This window comes from Sinohyriopsis cumingii, chromosome 8, assembly GCF_028554795.1.
Source record: "Sinohyriopsis cumingii isolate HCF-2022 chromosome 8, ASM2855479v2, whole genome shotgun sequence".
Classification (NCBI taxonomy): Eukaryota; Metazoa; Mollusca; class Bivalvia; order Unionida; family Unionidae; genus Sinohyriopsis; species Sinohyriopsis cumingii.
In genome coordinates this window covers 123,556,501-123,583,181 of record NC_142968.1, presented here as the reverse complement: position 1 = coordinate 123,583,181, position 26,681 = coordinate 123,556,501, and the positions used below count along the sequence as shown (strand labels likewise).

General features: G+C 34.7%; 1 protein-coding gene across 1 annotated transcript in view; it reads right to left on the bottom strand.

The window, feature by feature from the left end:
- Positions 1-26,681, bottom strand: part of LOC149794560 (sodium/potassium-transporting ATPase subunit alpha-like) — a 51,305-nt gene that overhangs the window by 10,085 nt on the left and 14,539 nt on the right. Inside the window, exons 6-17 of the mRNA XM_089968834.1 lie at positions 25,954-26,071; positions 24,181-24,449; positions 21,919-22,117; positions 15,495-15,606; positions 13,416-13,741; positions 11,280-11,455; positions 10,556-10,692; positions 8,211-8,428; positions 7,455-7,556; positions 5,830-6,079; positions 4,288-4,462; positions 2,334-2,464 (exon numbers count right to left, since the gene is read on the bottom strand). Of these exons, the coding sequence (XP_089824960.1) occupies positions 2,334-2,464; positions 4,288-4,462; positions 5,830-6,079; positions 7,455-7,556; positions 8,211-8,428; positions 10,556-10,692; positions 11,280-11,455; positions 13,416-13,741; positions 15,495-15,606; positions 21,919-22,117; positions 24,181-24,449; positions 25,954-26,071 (2,213 nt within the window). The remainder of the gene's footprint in view (positions 1-2,333; positions 2,465-4,287; positions 4,463-5,829; positions 6,080-7,454; positions 7,557-8,210; positions 8,429-10,555; positions 10,693-11,279; positions 11,456-13,415; positions 13,742-15,494; positions 15,607-21,918; positions 22,118-24,180; positions 24,450-25,953; positions 26,072-26,681) is intronic.

The window sequence follows — 26,681 nt, the reverse complement described above, 5'->3', positions numbered from 1 at the left end:
ATAAATGATTACACAGCTCAAGACGTTCACTAGTTGCCTACAGCCACTAAACATTATCATGCAGAAAACAAGTTCAGATTACTGAATTTGACCCCTTTGTAACGTAAGATTTGTTTTGCAATCTATTATCTTTAAAATTTGGATATTGATCTTATAATTGGTACTATCAAAATCAATACTGTGCTGACATTGTGAAACCACCTACCACAATATGATATACAAGAACATTTTCAATCACATCGCAGCAGAAGTAATAAGTTGATCAAAACAAGTACAGGTTGCTTTACATCAAACTTTCTACTTCAGATTTTAAAATCTGATGGAGAAATTACTGTCCTTCCCAAGAAGCCAGATTTTACTGGGTGAAGGTCACAAGCTGAGTACCCTTTGTTTCACAGTACATAGTTTATGTCAATTATATTAACATATACATAAGGTCTCACCTAAAAAGCGTGCAACATTAATTCCACATGCTTAATTCCGATATTCGTTCACTTGTCTAATACAGTTAACCTGCAGAGGGTAACATGATATGCAATATATAATCTTTAATATGCAATGTTTACCATTTACAACTGTACTGGTCAGAAAGGGCCTTATGAATAAACTAGAATTGACTAGCATGGCAATTTTGATTGTATGTTTTACAGAACAGCATCACAAAGTGCCAAGACAACTGAAGTGAACTGCATTGCAAGGACACACCACAGCTGACCCAGGCTGATCTAATGGTGGGATCTGAACTGGCACCCTTGCAGTGAGGAGTCCAGTGCACTAACCGAGCCCTAGCATGGATGGATCAATACAAACTTAAATACACTTAAACCATGTTAGTAAAGCATAAAATGTAGCTCAGAATAACCTTTGGTTTTACTGATGTAATAGTAACAAACTTATTTCCACACATGGTACAAAAAAATCTAGTTGGTCATGAACAAAGCACAAAAGTTCGAGAAGCCAGTAAAATGTGATGAAAGGTGTAGTACTATTAGAGATACAATCATGTAGTTTGTGTGGTACTATTAGAGATACATGCAATCATGTAGTTTGTGTGGTACTATTAGAGATACATACAATCATGTAGTTTGTATGGTACTATTAGAGATACATACAATCATGTAGTTTGTATGGTACTATTAGAGATACATGCAATCATGTAGTTTGTGTGGTACTATTAGAGATACATGCAATCATGTAGTTTGTGTGGTACTATTAGAGATACATACAATCATGTAGTTTGTGTGGTACTATTAGAGATACATACAATCATGTAGTTTGTATGGTACTATTAGATACATGCAATCATGTAGTTTGTGTGGTACTATTAGAGATACATACAATCATGTAGTTTGTGTGGTACTATTAGAGATACATACAATCATGTAGTTTGTGTGGTACTATTAGAGATACATACAATCATGTTTGTGTGGTACTATTAGATACATGCAATCATGTAGTTTGTGTGGTACTATTAGAAATACATACAATCATGTAGTTTGTGTGGTACTATTAGATAATACAATCATGTAGTTTGTGTGGTACTATTAGAGAGATACGTGCAATCATGTAGTTTGTGTGGTACTATTAGAGGTACATACAATCATGTAGTTTGTTAGTTTGTGTGGTACTATTAGATACATACAATCATGTAGTTTGTGTGGTACTATCAGATACATACAATCATGTAGTTTGTGTGGTACTATCAGAGATACATACAATCATGTAGTCTGATGATTTTATCAACAGAACTTGAGAAACAAACTTTAACCCCTAAATTTTGCCAAGTCAGTAAAGCATCAAATACAGTTCAGTGATGTCATATGTGAGGTGTAATACTCATGAATATGCATCTCATCATGATTACAGGTATAAAAAGTATTTATCTAGTATGCAAAAAGAACAGCTCAGCTCAATACAAAACACTGCCCAAGAATGAGCAACTACTGTCAATTTAGCCCCTCAAACCCCTTCCCCTGAATGCAGGTGATATGAAACCCATTCCAACTGCTCCCTATTACTTGAGAATTAAGATTGGACATTCGGTAAGTTTGTAAATATCTATGTTTATTTGTGTGTGATGAGTGCTGGAATAGTACAACAGGTTCCCTCTAATTTGCAGCACTGAGCAAACAAGGGTTTCTTTTTCCCCCTTCAAGGTACTAGATTAATGAACAGAACGAGATTGATGAACAGCAATCTTCTGGAATATAGAGCAATACAAAACTGAGCTCAAATCTGATTTAAGTTTACACTCCACTAATTGGTCAACACAAAGTCTTAGCACAAAATATGCACCCTTTCAAGTCCTGGAAATGGATGTGATATATACTTACTTCATTCCTTGTTGGAATAGTGACAATCTCCTGGTTTTACAGATGAGCAGATCAGTCCACTGCACAACCACAATGGAAACAAAGAAAGCTGTATGGCAAGTGTATTCCAGCCTCTTCCTCTGGGCAAAAGTCTACATGAAGACAAAATGATCTATTTAAAACAATATATTGCAACATTTTTAAACTCTTGCAGATAGCAATCACAAATTAACCAAAAGACAGGGAAAAAGAAACCTACGTCCGATAAAAATTTACAATCTGTGAAGACAGAAGGTTTCCTCAAAACCAATGTTTCCACTGTGCCTTTCCTGTCACAAAGGTCCGAGTTTAAGAAGCATTAAACTTGAGAAAGATAATTTCCGAGCCTTTCAAAATGGTCTGAAATTGAAACAGGTGATTTGAAATACAGGCACAAATACCACAAGGCATTGTAAAGCATCACCAAAATCATCACCATGAAAGGATACTAAAGTTGCTGTGGTCAACTGGGTATATCATCCCAGTTTTCAGAGAAAAAAAGATTTCAAATTAAAAATGACAATTGCAAACCTTGAAACATTAGTTTATATTTCTGAGGAGGTAAATGAATTTCAATTTCTAGAGTAGGATTTTGCAGCAGGCAGCAGCCTATACAACAGAAATTCCAATACAGGTTGCAGCCATCTTTAAAAGTCCTGTGGCAATTTTCTACAAGATACCATGGGTAAGAGGGATATTTTCTCATATGCAATATTTTGAATTTACATAGGTGTACAGCTTAAAATATAATACAGTACTGATCTTAAAATGTCTTGAACACTGTACACAATTACCTGTCAAATATGGCAGATTCATAAAGAAATTTCACATTTCCTGTTGTATGCAACAAATCATTCTTGTGACACTAAAATTCATAATGTGACCCTTCTGCATCCAAGTTTACAGTATTTATATTCTGTTGAACTGATGCTAGGATATGCCTGGTCTAAATATTAAGACCTGCAGACAAATGGACTGGTGTTCATTGTGAAAACAACATTCAAGGCCACAGAAGTGAAATGTACAAGATCTTGAAATAATAAAATCAGAGCCATGTTATTTGTGAGATGCCATCTTGGATAGATGGGGACACCTTTACAGGGGTACTTAAATCTAATGTGTGGTAGATGGATAAAATGTTTTATGTAATTCATAAAACTTTTTTTATAAACACCTAGCACAGATTTGTAATTTAAACCTGACCAATAATCAAGTTAAAGTGTCTGCCTCATGGCTGCAAGGACACATCTTGAAAAATTATAAATCCATCTTAAATTTTTTAAATGCAATAAACACTGTAGTGAAATTATAAATCAAAAATAAATGATAAGCCAGGATTAAAAGTCCTAATCAGGTCTTTATACCACAATGCTGCAGTGTAGTTGTACTTGTGCTATACTGTAGTATTTGGCAACTTCCCCCTGGCAGTCTGTACCCTTTGTATGATTTTAAAAATGAAAAGCCTGAAGGATACAAAACTTTGTAATATTCATTCACTTATAATTCCAAACCGAATTGTTTCACCAGGGAATCCCTAACAGTGTCATATTCACATCTTTCCAATCAGAAGTTTCTAAAGTAACATTGTGTCCATATTTACATTGGCAATTCTATTTTGACAAGTTTTGTATTGTAAATTTTCAGTTCATAAAACTTCTTTACCGTGCTGGTTTCCAAATCTGAGGGCACATTTTCCCCCATTTCCATTCTTTTTTTTCAATAGGTGGCGGGAAGGGTTGGGGGAAGAGGGAAAATATTAAAAATAGAAAATAAAAATACAATGTGGTGTTGACCTCCCATGCATGTGCAGTCCATAGACCCCACACCACAATTCCAAAAACAATCTGAAGTCCCAACTGGTTTTCCCCTGCTTTAGTAGATGTGACTATATATACAAAACACTTGAATTCATCTGGCACAAGTAAAGCATTGTTACCCATTCTTGTCCATAGGAGTCCTGTAGATCCTGAACCGCCAGGGAATCCCACTGTTCACGGATACCAAAAATACGGTTTAGCCAGAAACCGCTTTCACCGAGGATGACAAAGTACACAAAGAAGCCAGCTGAGGCCTGGATCATACCAATCTGTCCATAGGCCATACTGATCAACCTGTAAATAAACCAAAGTGGTAATGAAATGTTTTACATGTATAAAATTCTTAAGCCCAACAATAAGAGACGGGAAAACAAAACTTGTATAAACTTGTATCAAGACCAAAATTAGTAAACAGATGTATGGTTCTTACTTCTTTGGAAGACCAAAATATAAGGACCTTTTGAGCACTATTCAAACTGATAAAAGTATTATGAAATAACATTAAGCACTTGCACGAGAAAAGACCAGGACAGAGGAGCACAACTGTAAGAATGTTCTTTGACCTGTTGCATTTCTCCCATTGGAAACTGGTTTCTGTCCTGAAGGCATTGTGTAGGACATGTAAAGTTTCAAGCTGCATATGACTGTTGTGGCTCATTTTTAAATCGGTTGTTTTTATTACCTTCAAGATGTAAGCATGATGTTCAACAAATAGTTATCCACTGTTTTCATATCCATCTCAGAGCAAAACTCTGCTGCCTTTGAAATGTAAATGGTGATAGATCAGGATCATATCTACTACTGGAAGGACATGACGACCTGTGAAAATTGTCAGGAATGCAAATGATCTTTCAGAAAAAATATTAATAAAACATGGATGGAAATTACAATCACTAACATTTGTCATTTTCACTGACTTATGATTAGGCAGCATGCAAAGTTTATTCTCTAAAATAAGTAATTATGGGATATAAACTATTTCCAAATAATCTGGGTGAAAGACTGGATGGAGGAACACCATACAGGCTATAAATAAACTGTACAACTGGAAAGTACCACTTAATGGATTTAGTTCATTTTTATAGTTCATTGAACAATTCTGGTATTTAGTCAATGACACATCTCTCAGATGAAAGGTAAAACCTAGTCTGTTCAATGGCATATTCAATCTCATTTGTGGGACCTGGGTGTCTATGCTGTGCAAATCCTACAACTGGGCATCCTGCCTGAAACACTTAAGTCTTTTACTGAAAACCCCACATCAATACAACCATCTGTTTATGAATAGTGAAAATATTTTCCATTTAAACCACATTAGATTATGAAGTCTGTTGGCGAAACCCCAAATCAATATATTATCCATTAAGAATTATTAGCATTAACAAGATTTTCGAAACGGCTAACATGCTGGCTATATTGGATGTCCACTGGGCACCATTTTCATTCGAGACCAACCAGATCTATGCACAAATATATTTGTAAAGATTGGTGGAAATTCTCTAGTTTATAAAGTGATAACAAACAAGAACTAAAAGATGCAGAATTAATTTAAAAAAGAACAAATTTCCTCATGTGAAGTATGAACATTTGATCAACTCAAATGAAATAAAAGCATATCAGATATCAGACATGTACATAGAAATGTATCAAGTCACAATGACCTCTCATTCACAAGCTTGTCCTTGATGGGATCACGAGGCATTCTCTTCATGATGTCAGTCTCCGCACTCTCATAAGCCAGGGAGATAGCAGGTACCATGTCAGTTCCCAAGTCAATGCACAAAATGGTGATGGTTCCCAAAGGCAGTGGCATATCGAAGAGGATGAAAGCCAAGAAAGGACTGATCTCAGGAATGTTGGAAGTCAGGGTGTAGGCAATAGATTTCTTCAAGTTGTCAAAGATCAAACGGCCTGGGAAAAAATAAAATCTGAACAATGAAAAATCATCCCAAGTATAATTTCTTTACAAAAGCATGGCCTTAAAAAAAATATGTTTGTATATGAAACATACTTCTTTAAAAGATAAGTCCAACTGCAAACTGCATAGACACGGATCTACAACTGCATAATATGCCAGCAGATCTGGGTCTTTTCATTTCATTTTCATCAACAGAACAAAGCAAAACAGACCTTACAGGATTCCCATAGTTATTTTTTTTTAAAACAAGGGGAACAAGATATTTTTTCAAGGATCACACATTATTCTTAATGAAGATTGGTTTAGAAAAAGTGCATTTTTAAATAAAATGCTGTTTCTTTCCTTTGGACTTCTAAAACATCCATATTTAATCATGTGACCATATAACAAAATGGTAAAAAAAAACTTAACTCTGTATAACTGCTATGTTAGTAAAAAGAGTTTTATGCAAAGAGTCAAATTTGGACAAAAAGCCCATAAAAATTATGGAACCTGGAATAAAAGATACAGAATTTTATTTTTCTTAATTTCACTTGTGTCTAGTTGGTGCCCTAACATCCACTTTAAATGAGACCAAACTACCGATTTTATATGTGATGGTCACTGTCAAGGACATAAGGGCATGGGATTCTGTGTTGAAAATTGTCCCTGTAGTCCGTACATTTCTAAGTACAGTGATGATTTTGCTACATCAATTTTGAATATCCCAATCAAATATTTGTAAATCTCACCTGCCAAAACCTGCATCGCATTCCATTCAAGATTGTTTTTTAAATGTATTAATCAGAAGTCAGCATCCAAATTACCCCTCTCTAACTAGAATTTGGCCAAGTTTGCAAAAACGGAGATATTGATGGACCAAATTCAAAATAGTCACTTGAAAATGCCATTTTTCCAGTTTGCTAATGTCAAATGATTAAAATAAAATATCAGTTTCTGAAAAAAATTAACACCTCTGGTACTGCCTTACTGGTTTTTTAAAAAAAAACAACTGTAGCCTCAAATATAGGTTTATCAAAAATCAGCAATAATTTAATTTACTTTGTGATGGACCAAGTAAAATTGAAACATTGGTAATTCCCAACCACAATCATTTACTCCTATTGTATGTTCACTGCAATTCTGAAATTGTAATTGATTTGTTTTGTTTACCTAGGTATAATTCAGATGGTTTTTCATTGCACTGTTAAAAATGATCTAGGAATGGGAGCTCATTTCACTGATTTTGAAATTCAGTCTGAAATAACTGCACAAAAATGGTACATTTACAGTATACAATCACTTTTGCAACAGACTTGTTACTATAAGAAAAAAATCCCGTCTTTGATGGTAAATGCATGAAAGCAGATAATTGTGTCTGGTACACACCTTCTTCAACACCAGTCACAATGGAAGCAAAGTTGTCATCCAAGAGAATCATATCAGCTGCCTGCTTGCTCACATCACTGCCAGCAATACCCATAGCAACACCTATAAATTAGAGAAATACAATCAAGATAATCATGACTGCATGAATTTAGACACTGCATCTACATCTTCGTAGCTTTACAAAATCAAAAATTTAAAGAGTTCACTTTTAATGACAAAGTGTGTTGCCATATAGAACATTCGTCTTACTCCTTATCTTCTCAAGTAGACAGCCCAATACAGAAGTACAAGGTTAAGTAAAAGTGTTTTGAATGTTTTGAAAAAGTTTATGGCTCGGCAAGAAAAAGGGATAGTATTTTAGTCAGGGGCTAGTTGATAATGAGATGGAAAGTTAATTGCTCTTTATTTGTAATCTGATCAAATATACATCCGTCAATGCCGAAAATGTTCAATGATGAATAAACTACACCTTAAAACTGTATCAAGCACAAATTAAATACAAAATTCCACCTGACCACATTTTAACTTTGTGAAAGACGGAGTTTATAAATCAAAAATGTTATAATTTTAATAATCAAATCTTCAAAAGCAAGTTTGTTTAACAATTCCTTTCTTATATATTAAAAACAATAAAAGGTTCTGGTATGTGTCTTAGATATGACAAACAATTGTTCCTGCATAAAAAGAAATAAAACTATCAGTGTTACACATCAATGGATTCTATTGCATCTTTATCTTTCTTGGAAAATGTCTCACCAATATCAGCCTTCTTTAGGGCAGGTGAGTCATTAACACCATCTCCAGTTACAGCCACAATTGCCCCCTGTCGCTGGCAACCCTCCACAATGATCAATTTCTGCTGAGGTGAAGTTCTGGCAAACACAATTTCTGAGTGGTTTCTCAAGAATTCATCAATCTGAGCTGGGGTCATGTCTCTCAAGTCACTTCCATGGAGTACAGCAGCTTTAGCATCTCTGAAATTTCAATTTAATTTATTACAAATAGTGCTGGGTATCATAAGCCATGATGAATCGCAAAATGAACATACGTAAACTGTACAGAGTCCCCAAATGTAGTGATGATCCACTGTTAGAAAAAAATTAGACAAGACCAGTTCTTTCTTAGAATTCATACATGATTTTGGTCTTCCATAAATAGAGCTGAAAATTTTTTAAAAAGGGGGGGGGGGCCTCCCTGAATGGTCTTGAGTGGCATCTTGACCCTTTTTCAGTGGTGCAGGGGGCCAAATGCCCTCAACCAAAAAGGCATTTTACACTCATAAAAAATGCTCCTGGTGCAACTTATGATCACAAAGTAAACCAAAATAATCACTGAAAACTAACAAACTTACTAAAAATATTCAACTTGAGTCCAATAATGTCCCAATATTTATTGTCACAAATTTGTTCTCCAATACTATTGATGCTTAAGTTATTTCATGTGCATGTTGAGTTCACATCAGAATTAAGTCACAATAATTTGTCCATTTTTGCAGCAAATTTATTATACTTCTCTCTTTTCATAACAAATCTGTAAAAAAAAAAAACCAAAGTACATCAACATTAGTACATTACAAATAATCCCATACATTCACTGGTCTTTTTCTCCACTGGACAACCTGCTGACATGCCAGTAGAGCTCATTTTGCAGCTTTGGCAAAGATTTCTTTAATCTTCCTTTTTGTAACCACTGACTTGTTTAGCTCAATGTGCAATCATTTCTTTTCCTTCCCAATAAGAGCCTTTTTCCTTTCAAGCTGGTGCTTGTATTGGTGACATGCAGTACACATTCCAACAGGGCTACATCTGTTCTCTCATGCAAGAAATCTTTCTTATGTTAATTGCAATTTTTCCATGAGTTTCAATTTTTTCGTATGCAGCTTCTTTTGTAGGTGCTGTTCCAAACTCGTCCAACTGCGATTACCTTAATTCAGATCTTTCTTGCAGAGGTCACAAAATGCGGGTCCTCTAGCATTCAGTTTTCTTAAAAACTGCCCAACTAAATTTCTGTCTACTTTTCGCTCCAGCCATGCCCATTTCCATACGTTTTTTAAACCTTTATCAACTTTTTATGTTATGGTCTCTCTCAAATTCGGGATGCCATGTTTTGCAAGCATGTTCTTTCCATTGCCATCAGTTTCCATTACATGAAAATTCTCTGGATAAATGTAAACCAATGAAAATACTTGTTGCAAGAGCTGTGTGCTTAATATATGGAACGAATAATTTAGAAGGCTTGTTGCAGAATGAAACCGGACCAACCATTTTTTAAAACCGGATTGGAGATGATAAAAAAATCTGATTCAAGTCAGGAGAAAAGCAGATTTCCACTTTAAAATGGAGAAAAATCACGTCCGAAAAGTGACAACCAGTGAAACTATCCGAGTGCAAGATTGGTACCATTTTCATTTAGATTATATGAAGTCTACTGTCTAAAACCCATGCTGATATAACCATCTATTCAAAAGGAACAGCATAAACAAGATTTGCAAGACATCCATAATGATGGCTTTATTGGATGTTAGACTGGCATCGTTTTCTTCATTCAGGAGTAACAAAACACTTCATAGACTTTGGTGAATATGTAGTGTTGATATGGCTTAGATGTAGCGTCAAGATGGCTGCTGTGGCGATCATATTGGAAGTCTTTGGGACCATTTAAATGTAGAATCAACTGATATCATGATTATTCTTTTCTGTGAAAACTCCCATGTTGATAGCAATAAAAAATTTGTGCTAAAGGACCAGGCAGACAAATGGGCATTGCATAGACTTTTTGGGTTAAAAAATATGCAAACTAAAATAGTAAAAATGTGTTGCTGGTCTCATTGCAACAATTTTGATAATTTACAAATACTTTAACCACTTTAATGGAGGTATAATAAAATTTTGGTTAAGAATAAATATTATATTGTCTTCAAAATACTTTTAGGTCTCTAGAGAATTAATATGCTATGAAAATAAATGGTACTAAAGTATAGTGACAACAGCACATTCAAAACACTAGCATGACTATACAAAATGAAATGTTTATTATGTACAGCCTGGAGTTTATGGACAAGAAATCTTTTAAGTTGTAGATTATTCATTAGATTAAGTTACCTTGGGTCTACTTCCTCTGGTGGAATACCACGTTCAGCAGCGATGTCCTCAACAGTCATGCTACCCTCAGAGATGATTCCTACTCCCTTAGCAATGGCCTTAGCCGTAATAGGATGGTCACCAGTTACCATGATGACCTACTCGTGCATAAAAGGAAGGTATAGTCAGGTTCTGATATTGTCATTATTTTAAAGACGATTTCAATTTGGTGTCGAGTAATGCAACATGTATCCTTGAAATGCTCAACATGAATCTAACTCTTCAGCATGTGCATGAAAATTCAAGCCTGTTCTGTTAAGACTCAATGTACCAGTGGCAGTTAAGGCTGTTCTGCTGAAATACCATGTACCAGTGGTTCCATTTCTATTTCAGACTTCTAATTTGACATTTTCAAGGTATGTTAAAGGCTGAACAGGGCTTTGTAATATTAAAGAAAATTAAAGAAAATTCTAAGTGTTTATCTCTACCTGTACTTTGGGCCTTAATGGCAAATGTCCAACTTTGTTAATCCAGCTACATTTAATCTGGCATCTGTATTTTTTGATTATCTGATAAATATAAATGTGGATTTAAGTTCTCTTTGATCAAGATAATTGAGGAAGCTTAACCAGAAAAATTTAAGTTTACAGCTAACACCATCAAACATGCAGAAAGTCTTGCTAAATCATTATACGTATAGATTGTTTGAATAGTAATGAAGCACGATAATAATTCATGTCCATACCTTGATACCAGCACTCCTGCATTTGCCAACAGCATCAGGTACAGCTGCTCTTGGCGGGTCAATCATGGACATCAGGCCAACAAATCTAAGTCCAGTCAGGGGGAAGTTTTCCTCATCTGGGTCAAACTCATAGCCTGGTGGGAACTGATCCGTGGGAAGGAAATAATCACAGAATCCTGAAAAAGGTGTTTATCTCAATTACCTCAAATAATTATCACCTATTAAGGTATGCAAATACTAATTTTCCCCAGAGTAGTTTTATTAAATTTTGATAGTCCATTGGCTAATAAAGTTTCAGTTGTCACCAGTTAGCTAATGAAAGCCTAGCAAAGATTAGCATTACTAAATCTACTATCTACTAGTCCTTCTGGCAACAAAGAAATTTAGATTAAATTTTTGATTTTCTACATGAAAGCTAAAAGTTTATGGTAACAACAGTTCAAAATGAAATCCAGATTTAAACAAACATGTTCTCAAATTTTTTTTAAAACTACTATGAATGATTGATTATCTGTCCACACTATATTTAATAGTCCTCTATCTAGGTCCTGGGGTGAGGGAGGACTTGCGATCTATAAAGTCCATAGATTAATTAGATGTTAATAATGAACACTGCATTAAAATATAAACCACCTTACAAGTTGTAAAGCACTAAAAGTGGAATCAATTTTAACAACTCAGCAGAAATTTATACATATTCCAAACAACCAAAGATGTGTAGGGAGGCATGATTCGTCATGCATAAAGCACTGAAAAATCTACCGGACTGCAAAACAAACTATGCTAATTAAGGACTGAAGAAATATCAGATCAAAATACGACATAAGCATCATTGTATTTTTCCTTCAAGTGAGCATTTTTTCAATCGCAATGTCATCCAAAATAGAACAGTGATGCACTACTGCACATAGGCTGAAGTAAGCAAGACAGACTGGATCGATGTACATGTTCTAAGAATTTCTAGTACAGGAGAACGGTACCCAAATAAAACTGGCAAAGCTGAATAGACATAACATAGTATGCTCTGCCTCAGTGGTCATTAAATGCTGAGCAAGTAGAATCAGTCTACATTTTCAACTTAAAATCATTTTTCATGTTGGTGCAAAATTTATGGTCTCTGAACCATCAATCACTGAATCAAACATCTTGGTTGTTAGTTTCTATTCCCTCATGGCCCATTTTGTTTTGTAGTACCTTGTTATAAATTTGTGGGCTAAAAATTGACAATTGGGCTCTGCAGTACCATATGACATGTGTGCTCATCCTAATGACCATCTTACTCGGCAGTACCTTGCAATCAATTTGTAAGCTCAACTCATTAACCCCTGCTGCCTCTACAACTCGTTGCACTTTACCTTCCTCCTCTGCTGAGTGCCACAATAACATGGCACAGTATACCTTGCTTATTTCCAGAACGCAGAGTCTGGCACTATTAGTATACGCCTGTATCCCACAATAAGAGTTAATTCTGCACAAACCAATGGTCGATTTCCTAATTATGCAGTCAGTTTAACCTAAACATTTTTAGCTTACATAGAGAGAACATTGCTGAACAAAGGAAAAACAAATTGATTTCAATAGCAGCAAAAAATAGTGGAAATATTTATAACTGAAAATGATGAAAATTAAGAAAATCATACACTGGGAGTTTACTTTTACTTCACAGACGGAGTTATTCACACAAGGTTAAGTTTGCAAGAGATGACAAATGGAATTTCTGTGTACATAAAATAGAATTTCATGTGTGTTGATGGTGTTAATTATTCAGAATTCATAATGGATTTTATGGATTGATCATGGAAGAGAAAAAAATTGGTAAGAAAATTTATTTTGATCTTTATGCACGAGTTTTATTTCTGCATGTAGCATGAAATTTACACCATTATGAATGTAATTGTATTGAGCATCATTGGGTCAAATTTCAGCTTAATTAAAGTAACATTTATTTCAAGTAGCCCCTCTGTAAAAAAAAATGCAAGCCAAGTGCTGTCAGCATGTTTCAGGGATACAGGCACTAGTAAGGCTAACACTGCTCTAGTTGATCTCTTTGCAAGTATGCTTGGGGGTTAATGAGTTAATATGACAATATTTAATGAACATTCCAATTAAGATCCTTTAAAGAATAACTTTACTCACCCAGTACTCTCTCTCCTAGACCTCCCAACTCTAGGTAAGCAGAATTGAAGGCCATTCTGAAAGGTTCATCTACTGCATATTCTTTCCCATCCCTCAGGTAGCTGGAGCACCTGTCCAAGATTCTTTCAGGAGCACCTTTCATCACCAAGAGGTAACGGGGATCATTAGGATCCTCTGTTTCATGAATGGATACTTGATACTTATTAGAGGAGTTGAAGGGAATCTCTACAATCTTCTTGTTCCTTTGACGGAAGTTAGTGACGTTTCCAATGGACAACTCTACGCACTTCAGTAGAGCAGACTCAGATGCATCTCCATTGCATTCTCTGAAATGGTTTAGACAATGGCATTGGAACTTGTAGAGTTTCATATATTCTTTACAATTAACATTAAAAATCTTGTCCCTCAGTCAGAATTATTTATCCATCCCACCAAAATTGAGGAGATTCCATCCTCATTTAAAAATATAAATTCTGACCACATGGATGAAATATCTTAATTCTAAATTATGTTCCAAATTAATAGCAATTACAAGTCCAAAAAACGGATTTTTAAGTGTTCTTATAGGACAGTATTAGCAATAAATGCTATCCATCTTTAACAATAGTGAAATCTGCTTTCATTTATTTTAGCCCTTGAAATATAGCACACATACTAATCCTTGAGAATGATGACATATTGTGTTTCACACAAGTTCAGAACAATCATCTAGCATAACCTTCTCAAATTAGCATATGGAGTCATCCACAATAATTTCGTACATACCAAGCCCCCACCTGGCCATGCAGGTTTAAGCACAATTATTAAATGGCAAAAAAGGGTAATTTGGACATAAAAAGTGTAATCTTTATATTACCTTCCAGAATTATAGCACATATGAAAATGATTTTTGCTACTAATCTGGTATTGCAGCTGCTTAAAATTCTTGTCACAAAGGGCAAAATCAATATGGATTTGAACCAGAATATAAACAAAAATTATTTATATTCAACACTCACATCAAACAGCCTACATTTTAACTTTCACTGTATGACCGTGAACAGTAATTCTGCAATGATCAAGGTCAGGTACTCAGAGTCCTGTATTACATTACCCTCATATTCTCTTTTAAAGTTTGTAAAGCAGTGTTGATACATTCCTTTTTTACGATCTGGCAAGATCATAAGTTTGAAACACTCCAATTGCTCTACCATTTTCCATCAAATAATGTCTGTATCTTGCATCATAAAGCGTTTCACTTAACACCAATTTCTTTAAAATAGACTGATTCACAATTGATGACACCCGTTATGTTTACTTGGAGATGGTCAGGTCATATCCAGTTGCTATAAATCTCAAATAAGTAAGTAGTCGTACACTATTTGTATGCAGCAGTCACCTTTTCAAGAATATTCTCAAATTTGTATAAGAGATGATAACAAAAATGACTTTTCATTGCACTGTTTTTTATTTTGTAATGTACTAAAAATGCATAATCCATAGTGTAAAATGTAATTATTGCAAAAAACTAATTCTGCGCAAGGGCTGGTATGTATAAGAACAGAATGCTATGTCTCGCTTGTATATTACAAGTACAAAGCAGAGTCAATGGTTCATTGTTATGAGAATAACACCATTTTTCAGCACATGAGAGGCTATACATGGTGGCCAGTTATGAGGACGAACCTAGGAAAACCATCGGAAGAACCACTAACCCACAGGAAGCTAATGACAAGTTTTCTCATATGCTCACATTGGCATAGGCTGGAACTTGAACACAAGCAGACTGAGGTGAAATGTCAGCAATCTGTCGAAGCGATCCCCTTCAGAGTCAATGGAGCATGAAAAAGCCCATGCAGAACATGAAAAAGTATGTTAATGTGACCTCCTTTGGCTTGTGATGAGCAGCAGTACCTTGAAGATGAACAAAACTAAGTTTCATGATTACATTTAACAGCGTCAGACGATACAAGCTAAACATAAAAATTCAACTGACACCTTCACCAAAAATGACAATGCCATCAGAAAAGTGATCTTAAGCCCTGCCTACTCTGCACATATAAAAATTAATTACCCCCCCACAAAGATATCTCAGTTTACCTCTTAAGGACAGGTACATCTTCCTGACCAGTTTTGAATTCAGCTCTGTTACACAGCATAGAGATGCGAGCCAGGGCAATCCAAGTGGGATCATTTCGGCTATATGAGGCATCTGAAAAATTAAACAATGTTCACTGCCAACAAGTTGGATTATAAAAGCAGCATGTTTATATGTAGTGCTACATTTGATTTTAATCAGACTTGTTTACACTTATGCCCTAATACTTTGACACATTTTTTAATCATATTGGTTTACATTCAAATGGGTTTTTGTAGAACAATTTTTATCAACATTTTTATCATACCTCACCCAGCTTATGAATATGACTGAAAAATAATGTGAAATAAAAGACCATTGTCTAGTAGAATTTCCAGAGGCAATTACAACTGCACACATAGAATTTGTCCTTTACAAGTGAGAATATTTTTAAATCAATAATTATAAATCAATAATCCATAATCACCTTCCTCTAAAAAGTGATAAAATGAGTTGATGCTGGGTTCTAACGAACCTATAAAGTGAGTGGTTACATTAAGAAAACCCCTCTTTCCAAAAGCAGATGTACTTTCATGTTGGTTGTGTTGATTCGGTTGAAAAGAAAGAGGGTTTAGTTCATTCATTCATATTATTTAGAGTTGTTTATGAACAGTTACAGTAATGTTTTATTGGCAACAAGAAATTAGGATGAACAGCGATCTGAAAGACGTGTGCATTTCTGTCATGTTTCAAACACGTTTAGAAATCTTCTCAATTGCCATTTTTAATGAACTTTCAGAAAGGAAAAGAAAAAAAAACTTTATTAAGGGTAGTTGATTAAGCATTTATACTAATTTGCAATTACAATAATGTAATCAATCAGTTAAATTACAATGTATAGCATATGTTTTGTTTAAGTCATATTGCCAAAATATACTAAATATAAATAACAAGCACCAAAAGTGTTTATAATATAGATTTCTACTTTGCTAAAAACCAATGTTAAATGCAAATATGCATACTGGGAAGCAGATGGCATAATTCATAAAAGAATGAAAACAACACACACGTGTATATATATATATATATATATATATATATATATATATATATATATATATATATATATATATATATATATATATATATTGCACGTCTCGCTTTGCTCCCACTACTTCCTGTGCAGGTCTCACATCTCCCTGTTCTGTCCAAAAGAAGAAGTCACTTTCTCACTACAAATTAAATTCTGCTTGACTCCTGCATTCTATTTTCATCATGTGACTAAAGGGAAGCATAATCAACCCATACATTTCTTTGACAGCACATTAAACAAACCTCATAACATTACAAAGGATTTAATGGTATCAAGGAAGTCAGGGCTACTGTCCAACGTTGAACACAATTCAATTTCATTTCACTATATTTTACCGAGTGTCATTAATTAAATCAGTACTTTTTTCATTATGTAATGTAATCTTGCACGTTTTCTCGTATAATAAAATCTATAACATTTTTGGGTAAAGCTTATAAATGACAAATTATTCTGGTCTCAACTTTCCTGAAATGAGTCAGATGATCTGCAGTTTTTTTTATCATGGCTTTAATAACGAAAATGCTGCTTTTAACACTGAACCATACAGGAAAGACTGCAAATAAAATAAATATAACTTGGAAGGTTTCCACTATTTTTCAGCAAAACATGTCAATAGTTTCATGAAATGATGTCACAAAAAATAGCATTAAAAAAATAAAATCAAATGCACAATTAAATAAAATCATGCAAATAAACTGTAGGTAAAAATTCTAATGTATTGTGTGTTGCTTTTTAACTAGCATGCCTTTTAGTTTGCAAAAAAGTTTTAAAAAAATAACAATGAGCTCAATCAAGACATTTAAAACTAAATTCAACCTGGGGTGTGGACAAGCATACAGAGACACAGATGGCAAAGTAATTTCAAGCCTCTGCCAAGTTGATTTAACTAAAACAGTTCATACATACTTTGCTAAATAAAATTCATGAAATTTTCAAGAATTTTCACTGATCATTTTTACAAACTTGATAACCTATCCACATGCAAAACTTGTGACTTCTGTACATTACAAGACAATAAGTATGGAAATTAGCATAGGTAAAAAAAATACCCTCAAACAAAATTTAAGTCTTTGGGGAAATAATTGTAGCTTAGCAGAGTCATTAAAAAAAATGTCACAATCATTGTTCGAAGTTTCCTCATTCAAAGATATAAAAAAAACATATGCACTGCTCTGTTACTGATAATTTGTCAATTAAAGTGTGGTGCAATTCCCCAATGGAATACTGTGTTGCTATGTGACTGCCAGGGAACAACAAAAATCATTTTCAATGCATGACTTGCAACTAATGATTCCTCAATGTTAAAAAGTCCATATGATTTTGGTTTGTTAACTTCACTTTTGTGTATGAACTGCTTAACTTTCTGACAAAAATTGCCTTAACAGATGAAGTACTAATCTCCAGGTCTGAATAAGGAAAAATTTTACAAAAGAAGCTTGAATGTGGCACTGCTGGCTGCAACTGTTTTAGTAAATCCTCGTGTTCATTTGGCTTTTACAGAATTGATTGAGTCTTCTATAAATGGTAGACACCATTATACCAATTGAGAAACTAGTATTGGAAATAAAACTTACCCACACCCATTTCCATTATATTCCAAACTTTCACAAACCTTTCAGCAAAAATCTTTTCATGATCAAATAGCCAGCTGAAATTTTAGACTTTCATGGTGTGTGCAAACCGTGCAAAATGCCAAGATACTGCTGACGTGTAATAATAGTGCATTCTTTTGGTTTTGTGAACTCTATCCCTTAAATTTGCAAAACAAAGAAAACAACTTCAGTGAGGAAGCCTTGTAAATCTTTCGTTCAATTTCAGACAGTATATTCAATTTGTAATGCAAACCCATCGAAAATAAATTGTTCACTTTATTTCTCAACCAATATTATCTAAAATAATTACGAGTTCTTTTTCAAAATTAAAATGAACCAATTTTTAGAACAAAGGGTCTATACAAATTTTCAAAAGGCATTTTCATGGAAAATCAGTATAAAAAAATACTACAATTTTCAGATGTGGACATCGTTTAAATGGAAATTATATTTTTTATTTGTACTTAATTACATACATTAATTCATATATACCATTAGATTATTGCCTTATTTTTTTTTGGGGGGGGGTTTACAAATCTTTGACTCGTCAGATGTCTACCTAAAAATGAAGTGCATGGGCCATTGGCAGAGAAATATGGTTTTCATGACATTCCGGATGGCCAATTTGCATCTCATCTCCAACCCTGAAAGTCCTTGTACCAGGATGCTTTCAGTCATTGGAAGTTTTTTTTCTACTTTTAGTCATGGTGGCCAATATCTGATGACATGACTGGCATAAATTTTAATTTCAAAATTGAGAATGTCATGCAAGAAAGCATTTGGTACCAAATTTAATGTCTGAATCAGTTGTTTTTGTGTAGCTATTTAAAGATTTTACCATTTTCAATAATGGTCTCCATATATGTTGGTGCATCAGCATCAAGCACCAGCTTTAAAAGTACTTGTGTCACCATGCTTATCAAATCTGACAATTGTTGGCTTCTGACAAGTGAATTCAATTTTTGCTAATTTTAGTAACAGTAGCCATATATGTTGGTTGATCAGCATCTTTTGTATAAATTTTCCCCGTCTGGTAAAGTTGGATTTAATTCACAGCTGCCAACTCTCTCAACTCAATTAGTGAAAAGAGGGATACAAATTAGGGATTTGGAAGAATTTGTGAAACAATATACCGTGAAACTAGCTCCATCCACTTTGATGGTCAGTACTGCATTATATGAAAACCTCAAAATAAACAAACATTTACACTGATTGCATGCACAAATTTATCTGCAGCCAAATTTACTGATATACACAAACTTCATGCTATTTGTCATTATATGATGCTGTGGCGGACTTTAACTTCCTCAAATGGTCTATGGTAAATTTGTTTTTAAAACACTTCCGGCTTCTTGCCTGGAGGTTGATGTTGGTGACTAAAATTTTCATCATCTAGGGCGGTACTAAAGTTGTCATTTTTCCTCACAACATGAAATACCGTTACAATGTCACTTGTTTATCTCCAACTGAGAAAGAGGCTACATTCAACAGGAAAATTCACAAAATGCTTTAGCATTGGTAACCTGCAGGACTTCTGCTGGGGATGTTTTCCCAATATCTATATGCTTTTTGCTAGCTGTGCTTTTTCATATCGGTCTGCCATGTGCCTACTTAATATTCATGCAAGTGCAAAAGTACTGAATGGTATACCCCGATCTTTGTATTTCAACCTACAGTTTAAAGAAAATGTTTATTTAAGACAAAGATGAAAATTAAGACAAGTTCGAACAAAAGAATTTTAAACAAGTGTCCCTATATTAAGTATCAATTTTGAACAAATAAGGATAAGTTTTTCAAGATGGCTGCCATAATGCCCATATCAGAATGGCATAGTTTCCATTTAGGATCAACACAACATGCCAAGTTACTTGTCTTTTAAATAAGACTATGTAGGCATACCACTCAGTACCTGTCACTGAAATTAGGTTCATAATTAAAGTCTTACCAAATCCTTCAGTCATTTTTAAACATTTAAAGAAGACATTAGTAAAAATGAATAAAAGAGAATATATATAACATTTTCATAACAGTACACAATATCCATTACAAATTTCAAAGCTGGGAATGTGGATGTACTGCCAAATTGCTGAAATGACCGAAACCAAAAAACATGAAGATGTGACAGGAAGACAGAAGGGCCAGGGTAACAATATACGACTACCATTGTTCTGATGTGGTAGGGCCTACAGAACTTTATGAACTAGAACTTGTATTACTAATCATTCATAATCACTTCATTCCCACAAACTAATCAAACATTTATATTTCCTCTTAAACATTCTACATAATGGCTAGCACATGATATCCAATTGTACTATATTTTACTGATTCATATAAGACCATAACAAAATGACACATTGAGAGAATACATTCACATATAATGAATTCCATCAGTACAACTGTATCCACTTTCACAACTTTTAACTGCAAGGGGTAAAAATTCAATCCCCATCAAACCAGAAAGTAAATCGGCATATAAAATACACAATAAGAATTTTCTCCAGAATGCTAAACTGTGGTTATTCCAGGAAAAATGTCAGAAGAGCAAGGTGACTGGGCTATTGTTTCAATATCAAAGAGTGATTGCTTAATAAGCACCTGACAGCCCAATTGTGAGTCAGTATCAAGTGTTGTGCTAAATGGATCAAGCAATAGGTGCTCATCTTAAGGTACCCATATTTAACACTAGTACCACGAATAGTACATTATACATCCATCCTCCATGCAGGGACTAATAGAGTCATCTGGAGATTGTTGACCAATGGGTTGTAAAAACCTCAACATTTGGCTAAGATGTGCAGACTTTAAAAGTACAGAAACCATTATTTTCTTATCCGACGTCCCATGACGGACCTCCTGACCTTCTGATGCCAAAGCTTCATATCTTTATTATTCAAAGTTCAAGCCAGAAGAATGTCTGAAAATGGCAGGAAACAAGTTATTGTGAAGAAACCATTTTCCTTCTTTCTGTAAGTGATCTTGACCCTTGATCACCCAAACTGACAGCATTGTTCCTTACTTCCAAGTGTAAGCCATCCACAAAAGTTGGCAGCTAGATGGCAGACTAAAGCAGTTACTGTGAGGAAACAGACAGACAACACAATGTTCCACTTTATGGCAGACATAAAAAGTGATTACAAACTATTCCATATACTCTACCTTATGGCAGCTGTTTACAAAGTACATGTCACAATGCTGTGAATGATGAAAACTAGTTATTGGCAATTAGTATCTCCCACTACATGCAATTCTGAGCTGTAATGCATAGCGCATCTATTAATAATGATGGGGTTAAAAGCTGTTAACGATTATCTATCCCATTCTTTTCAAAATGATGCGTATTTTTCTCTAGCTCTGCCTCTCAAAAGCAACTATTCTGCTGGATAAAGATATTCATATTGTTTTTAAAATCAATAATTCAATTATTTATTTCTCCTATCAATGGCATTAAATGAAAGTCATTACACATGCTAAGATATACAACACATTGCAAAAACAAAAAAACATCCCTTAAGGTCAGAAATGTGATAATCTGACAAACTATATTTTGGAAGGAAATGTCGTTTCTTAACATAATGCAATTTTTTTTAAAGGTTATTATAAATATTCAGATTGATGCAGCAATCTAAAGTACTGTAGATTTCTACAATGACATCTTTGTACAACGTCATTGTCTCAAAAGGTATTTTGCACACATCACAGCTTATATACAGGAAAAGGCTTTAATAACACTAACCATAATGCTAATAAAAAGGTACTCACTGGACTGATCATCACTAGTGTCTGCCTCTACAATTCTTCCATCGAACCACATGTGAGCGACAGTCATTCTGTTCTGAGTTAGGGTGCCAGTCTTGTCAGAGCATATTGTTGAAGTGGAGCCAAGTGTCTCTACTGCTTCTAGATTCTTCACCAGACAGTTCTTGCTGGCCATACGTTTGGCAGTCAGAGTCAGGCACACCTAGTAGGGGAAACAATTCTGTACATTTGATGGTTAAAAAAAGAATCCTTCAAAGTAACCAGTGCTCTACTGGCCAAAAATAATTTCCAGGAATGACAAGACCAGACCATTTTTTCCTTTCAGCTGCTAAGTGGTGGTAAAGTACCATCTCTGGTATTCTTAAGTGGTGAAGTACCATCTGTGGTATTCTTAAGTGGTGAAGTACCATCTGTGGTATTCTTAAGAGTTTCAAATTAGCTGCTGTAGTGGACATATTAGATCTCAATGGTATTTTCATTTAGGACCAAGTAGTCTTTTGGTGAAAAACAAATGTCAACATGACTATCCATTCAGAAGGAGTAGTGACAAGATTTTCAAGATAAGAAACTGGTGGCTAAACTGGATGTACTATTGGCACGATTTTCAAATACTGTGAGCTAGGTATCATAAGAAGTCTATTGGTGAAAACCCTATCTTGGTATGCAGACATGATTTTGATTCTTAAAATAAAAACTGAAAATATGAAAGGTGGTCTTGGGGCCCTACCCATGCAGGGCTCAAGGGGTGCAACATGTAATGGGTGGGAAATGGGGATTCTGTGGGGTTGAAGCCCCCATGACAAGTATTTTAGTCGTGAAACACACAAAACTACCCCTGGCAGTCATTAAAATAACCATATTTTTGCAAAGTTGTTATGAAGTAAAAAAAATAAAATACTTGTAATAAAAATATAAAAATAACTTACCCATCTATAAAACAAATTTTGCAATGTTCATTGTCACATTAATTTTTTCTCCAAAACTTTTAGTGGTTATTTCATATGTATTCACACAATCTTTCAAGCACAATAATCTCTTTAGTTTTGCATCATAGTACATGTACAACACACTTGTCTCATTTTCATAACAAATCTGTTTTCTTCTTGAGGGTAAAAGTTTTCAACAATATGCATGAACTATTTAGAAATATTCACAAAATTGTCTTTTCCCTCAGTGGAAACATCCTGTTCATACTGATGTACTAATCTTGTGTTTTTGACAGCCTTGGCAACGATTTGTTCGCTCTCCTTTATGTAACCATTTTTGCCCCCACCCCATCCACACGTTTGTTTCCTACTGCACTGCTGTATTTCAAATTAGGGCAGGCAGGTAGTTCTGGAGGCTTTTTTTATAAAAAAATGACCAGCATATATAATGACTAGTATATATATAATGTACTAAACACTTCAGGTACTAGACTAAGCCAGGTCAATTAAATGTACAAGTCAATTAGGGAAATTTTACGTTTATTTTCAAACAATGATTGGTATATATAATGCACAAACAGGGTTCATACAAAATTCTGAATGATAAATTCAAAGACTTTTCGCAAACTTCAAGACCAAATAGATTTCCAAGACCTATTTTCGCTAACATTTTTTATACAAGTTGTATTTTATGAGAAAACAAATGCAAAACACTACAATACTGTTTAATGATTAAATGAAACAATGCATCATCAAAAGAAAGAAACCAGGAAAAGTCTACTACATACGAATCTAAACCTTGGACAATTTTATTTGTGATTATGTAAAGAAATTAAAATGTTTGGGTTTATTTCAATTTTCAAAGACTTTTAAAGACCTCTGTGTAATCTGCTCGATATTCCCAAACTCTCAAGGCCTTGAAAATGCTACTGCATTTTTTCCAAACTGTCAAAGACCTTCAAAGACCATATGAACCCTGACTAAGCACTTAAGGCACTGGCCTAAACTAGAACAATTACATGCACAAATAAATTCTGGACATTTTATAAGTTTTTTGTTACCTCTGGGGGAATCCTATGGTCCAATTTAATTTTTTTTATCAATCTACAAGATAAAAGTTCGACCAGTGCTGGGGCAAGCTATGGTTAGCAATGATATCTTCCATGTGATGCTTATCACTTTACAAAATTTGAATGCTGCAACTTTAGCATAACCATATATTGGTTCCCATCAAATCTACTAGGAATTTATTGTAAGTAAATTTTAATTTGATTATCCTAGTATGCAATAATATCAAATATTTTGAAAATTCCATGCAACAGGTAAATGTGCTACTTACAGTTACAGTGGCCAAAAGTCCCTCCGGCACATTGGCAACAATAATACCAATCAAGAAGATGACTGCATCGAGCCAGAAGTATCCGAGGATGAAAGCAATGATGAAGAAGGTGACTCCCAGAAAAACAGCCACACCAGTAATTATATGAATGAAATGGGCAATTTCCTTAGCAATGGGTGTTTCTCCAACTTCAAGACCCGAGGCCAAGTTGGCAATTCGACCCATTACAGTTCGGTCACCCGTCTTGACGACAACACCACGGCAAGTACCTACAGAAAATATAACAATGGCATTACTTTAATCAATGAATGTGTTTGCCAAGCTTTATGAAGATGTATAACCATTAATCAGTATGTTAATTAATTTTACAAAGTACAAGGTTTTCCACAAAAATAGAAGGGTTTTACATTTTTTTTTTTTTTTTTTACTTTCTGACTGCACATGTATTGATTTACTGAATATTGGCAGGTACTAGCAAACCCTGGCACATAATGATACCACTGGTTGTTGGGTTTAATGCCATTTTTCAGCACAAGATAGACTATACATGGCAGCCAGTATTAATGGTGGAGGAAGTACCCAGGAAAATACCAGTGACCCACGAGAAGCAACTGGCAAGCTTTCTCTCATACCCACATAGATTGAACCTAAGACTCGAACCCACGCAGACAGATGAGATGGCAGTGATCTGTAACAGTGCTTTAGACCACTCAGCCACCCCCACCCCACCACTGGTAATATGCCCCCAGAGTCAAAATTATTAATAAGTTTTGTTAACAAATTTCTTACTTTTAGCTTCCTTTTTGTCTTTTAATTTTAATTTTTGTTCTTAGCAAACTCACTATTGCTGAGAACTATGGAATACTATTGGTTGTTTTGAATCATTTTGTGATCTCAGTTAAAAACAAAGAGACCTCACCACCAAATTAATGTCCACTGTACTGATAAATCATGGAAAATGGCATCCAAACAAGGTTATTCGCCAATATGGAAGAGGTGTAGGTGTGATGGGGTAGAATCATTAGTCAATAGTTTTAATTCCAAATGGATCAATAGTACTATAAAACTAAAATTTGACACCTGATGAGGTTTTCTAAAATGTGCACTCTTAACAATGACCAAAAGAAAAAGCTCTGGAGCAAACTAAACAGCAAACTCGGGTGGTCTAAGTGGTTACATCATCTACCTCTGATGCGGCAGATCACAGGTTTGAACCCCAGCTGTCATACCATAGGCATAAAAATTGTAACAGCAGCTGCCTCACTTGGCGCTCAGGTCATGTCTGATCTGGTCAGCCTGGTGTCAGGTCTGGGTGGGACATGATGCTACATGTCTGCAGCACGATGCACCAGTGCTAGACATCACTATAACCGCCAAGCTGCAGACATTGTGGCAATATGACTGAATTTTTTTAAAGGCTACATTAAATAACCAAATCACAGACAGGCGCACAAGTAAAAGCAAATTAGAACTTGAATAATATTGATCCTGTTACACGTATTATTAAAATTCTGGTATTAAACTATTTTACACTTGCCAACTACATGTATATGGCTCAAGTACTTGACATCACGGCACAAAGCTCACAAGCTTCTGGTTACAAAGAACCAGATAATATCCTCCAAGTCTTCAAGAACTTGTGCCATGTGTTAGCTCTTATTTCCATCCTAGTTCAATACACTGCAACCACTGTAATAAAATATACTTCAGTAGACAAGCATGTCAACTAAATAAAACACAAATGAAAACTTGGCATAATGTATCTGGACTCACCTTCCACAGCATTTGTAGAAAAGAAAGCCAAGTTTCTGGTTTCTAGGGGGTTTTCATTGGTGAATTCAGCAGTCCTGGATTGGGGCTCAGATTCTCCTGTAAGTGAGGAGTTGTCAACCTAAGCAAATAAAAAGGTGGTGTAGAACATACTGAATATTTTAACTGACCAGCACCAATACATTTTCATGAATTTAAAACTGTCCCCAATCAGGACCAACTTGTTATAAAAAAATTTAAAATATGTACCGAGGGATAATGTCACTAAGTGGAATACTTAATATCAGGTCCTGAAGACCAATAACAGAAATATTTGCTTTATCGATATTCCACATATTAAGATTTTGTCTGGAAAAGTATAGGTTCATGTACATATTCCGAAATGTTTAAGAATATGAGGATGGTACATCTCTCATGGATAAGGGTTTTCTATAGTTTAGAGAGTAAAGCTATACAAGTACAAGATGCATTACTGGTGATTTCCAGGACATTTTTTTCTCTTCAGGCAAATGCTAATTTTCATACTTTATTTAAATTATACATCCAGTCGTGTCATGCAAATGTAAACGCTTGAATCTTTCCATTTATTCAATCACACTCCACAGCATATCATGCCTACTAATAAATGGTCACTGATAACTTGGATGTGTATGCACTCTGATACCAATGAACTCCATATTGGGCTATCAATGCAATGAACAACCTATCAAAATACTTTAACAACAACCAAA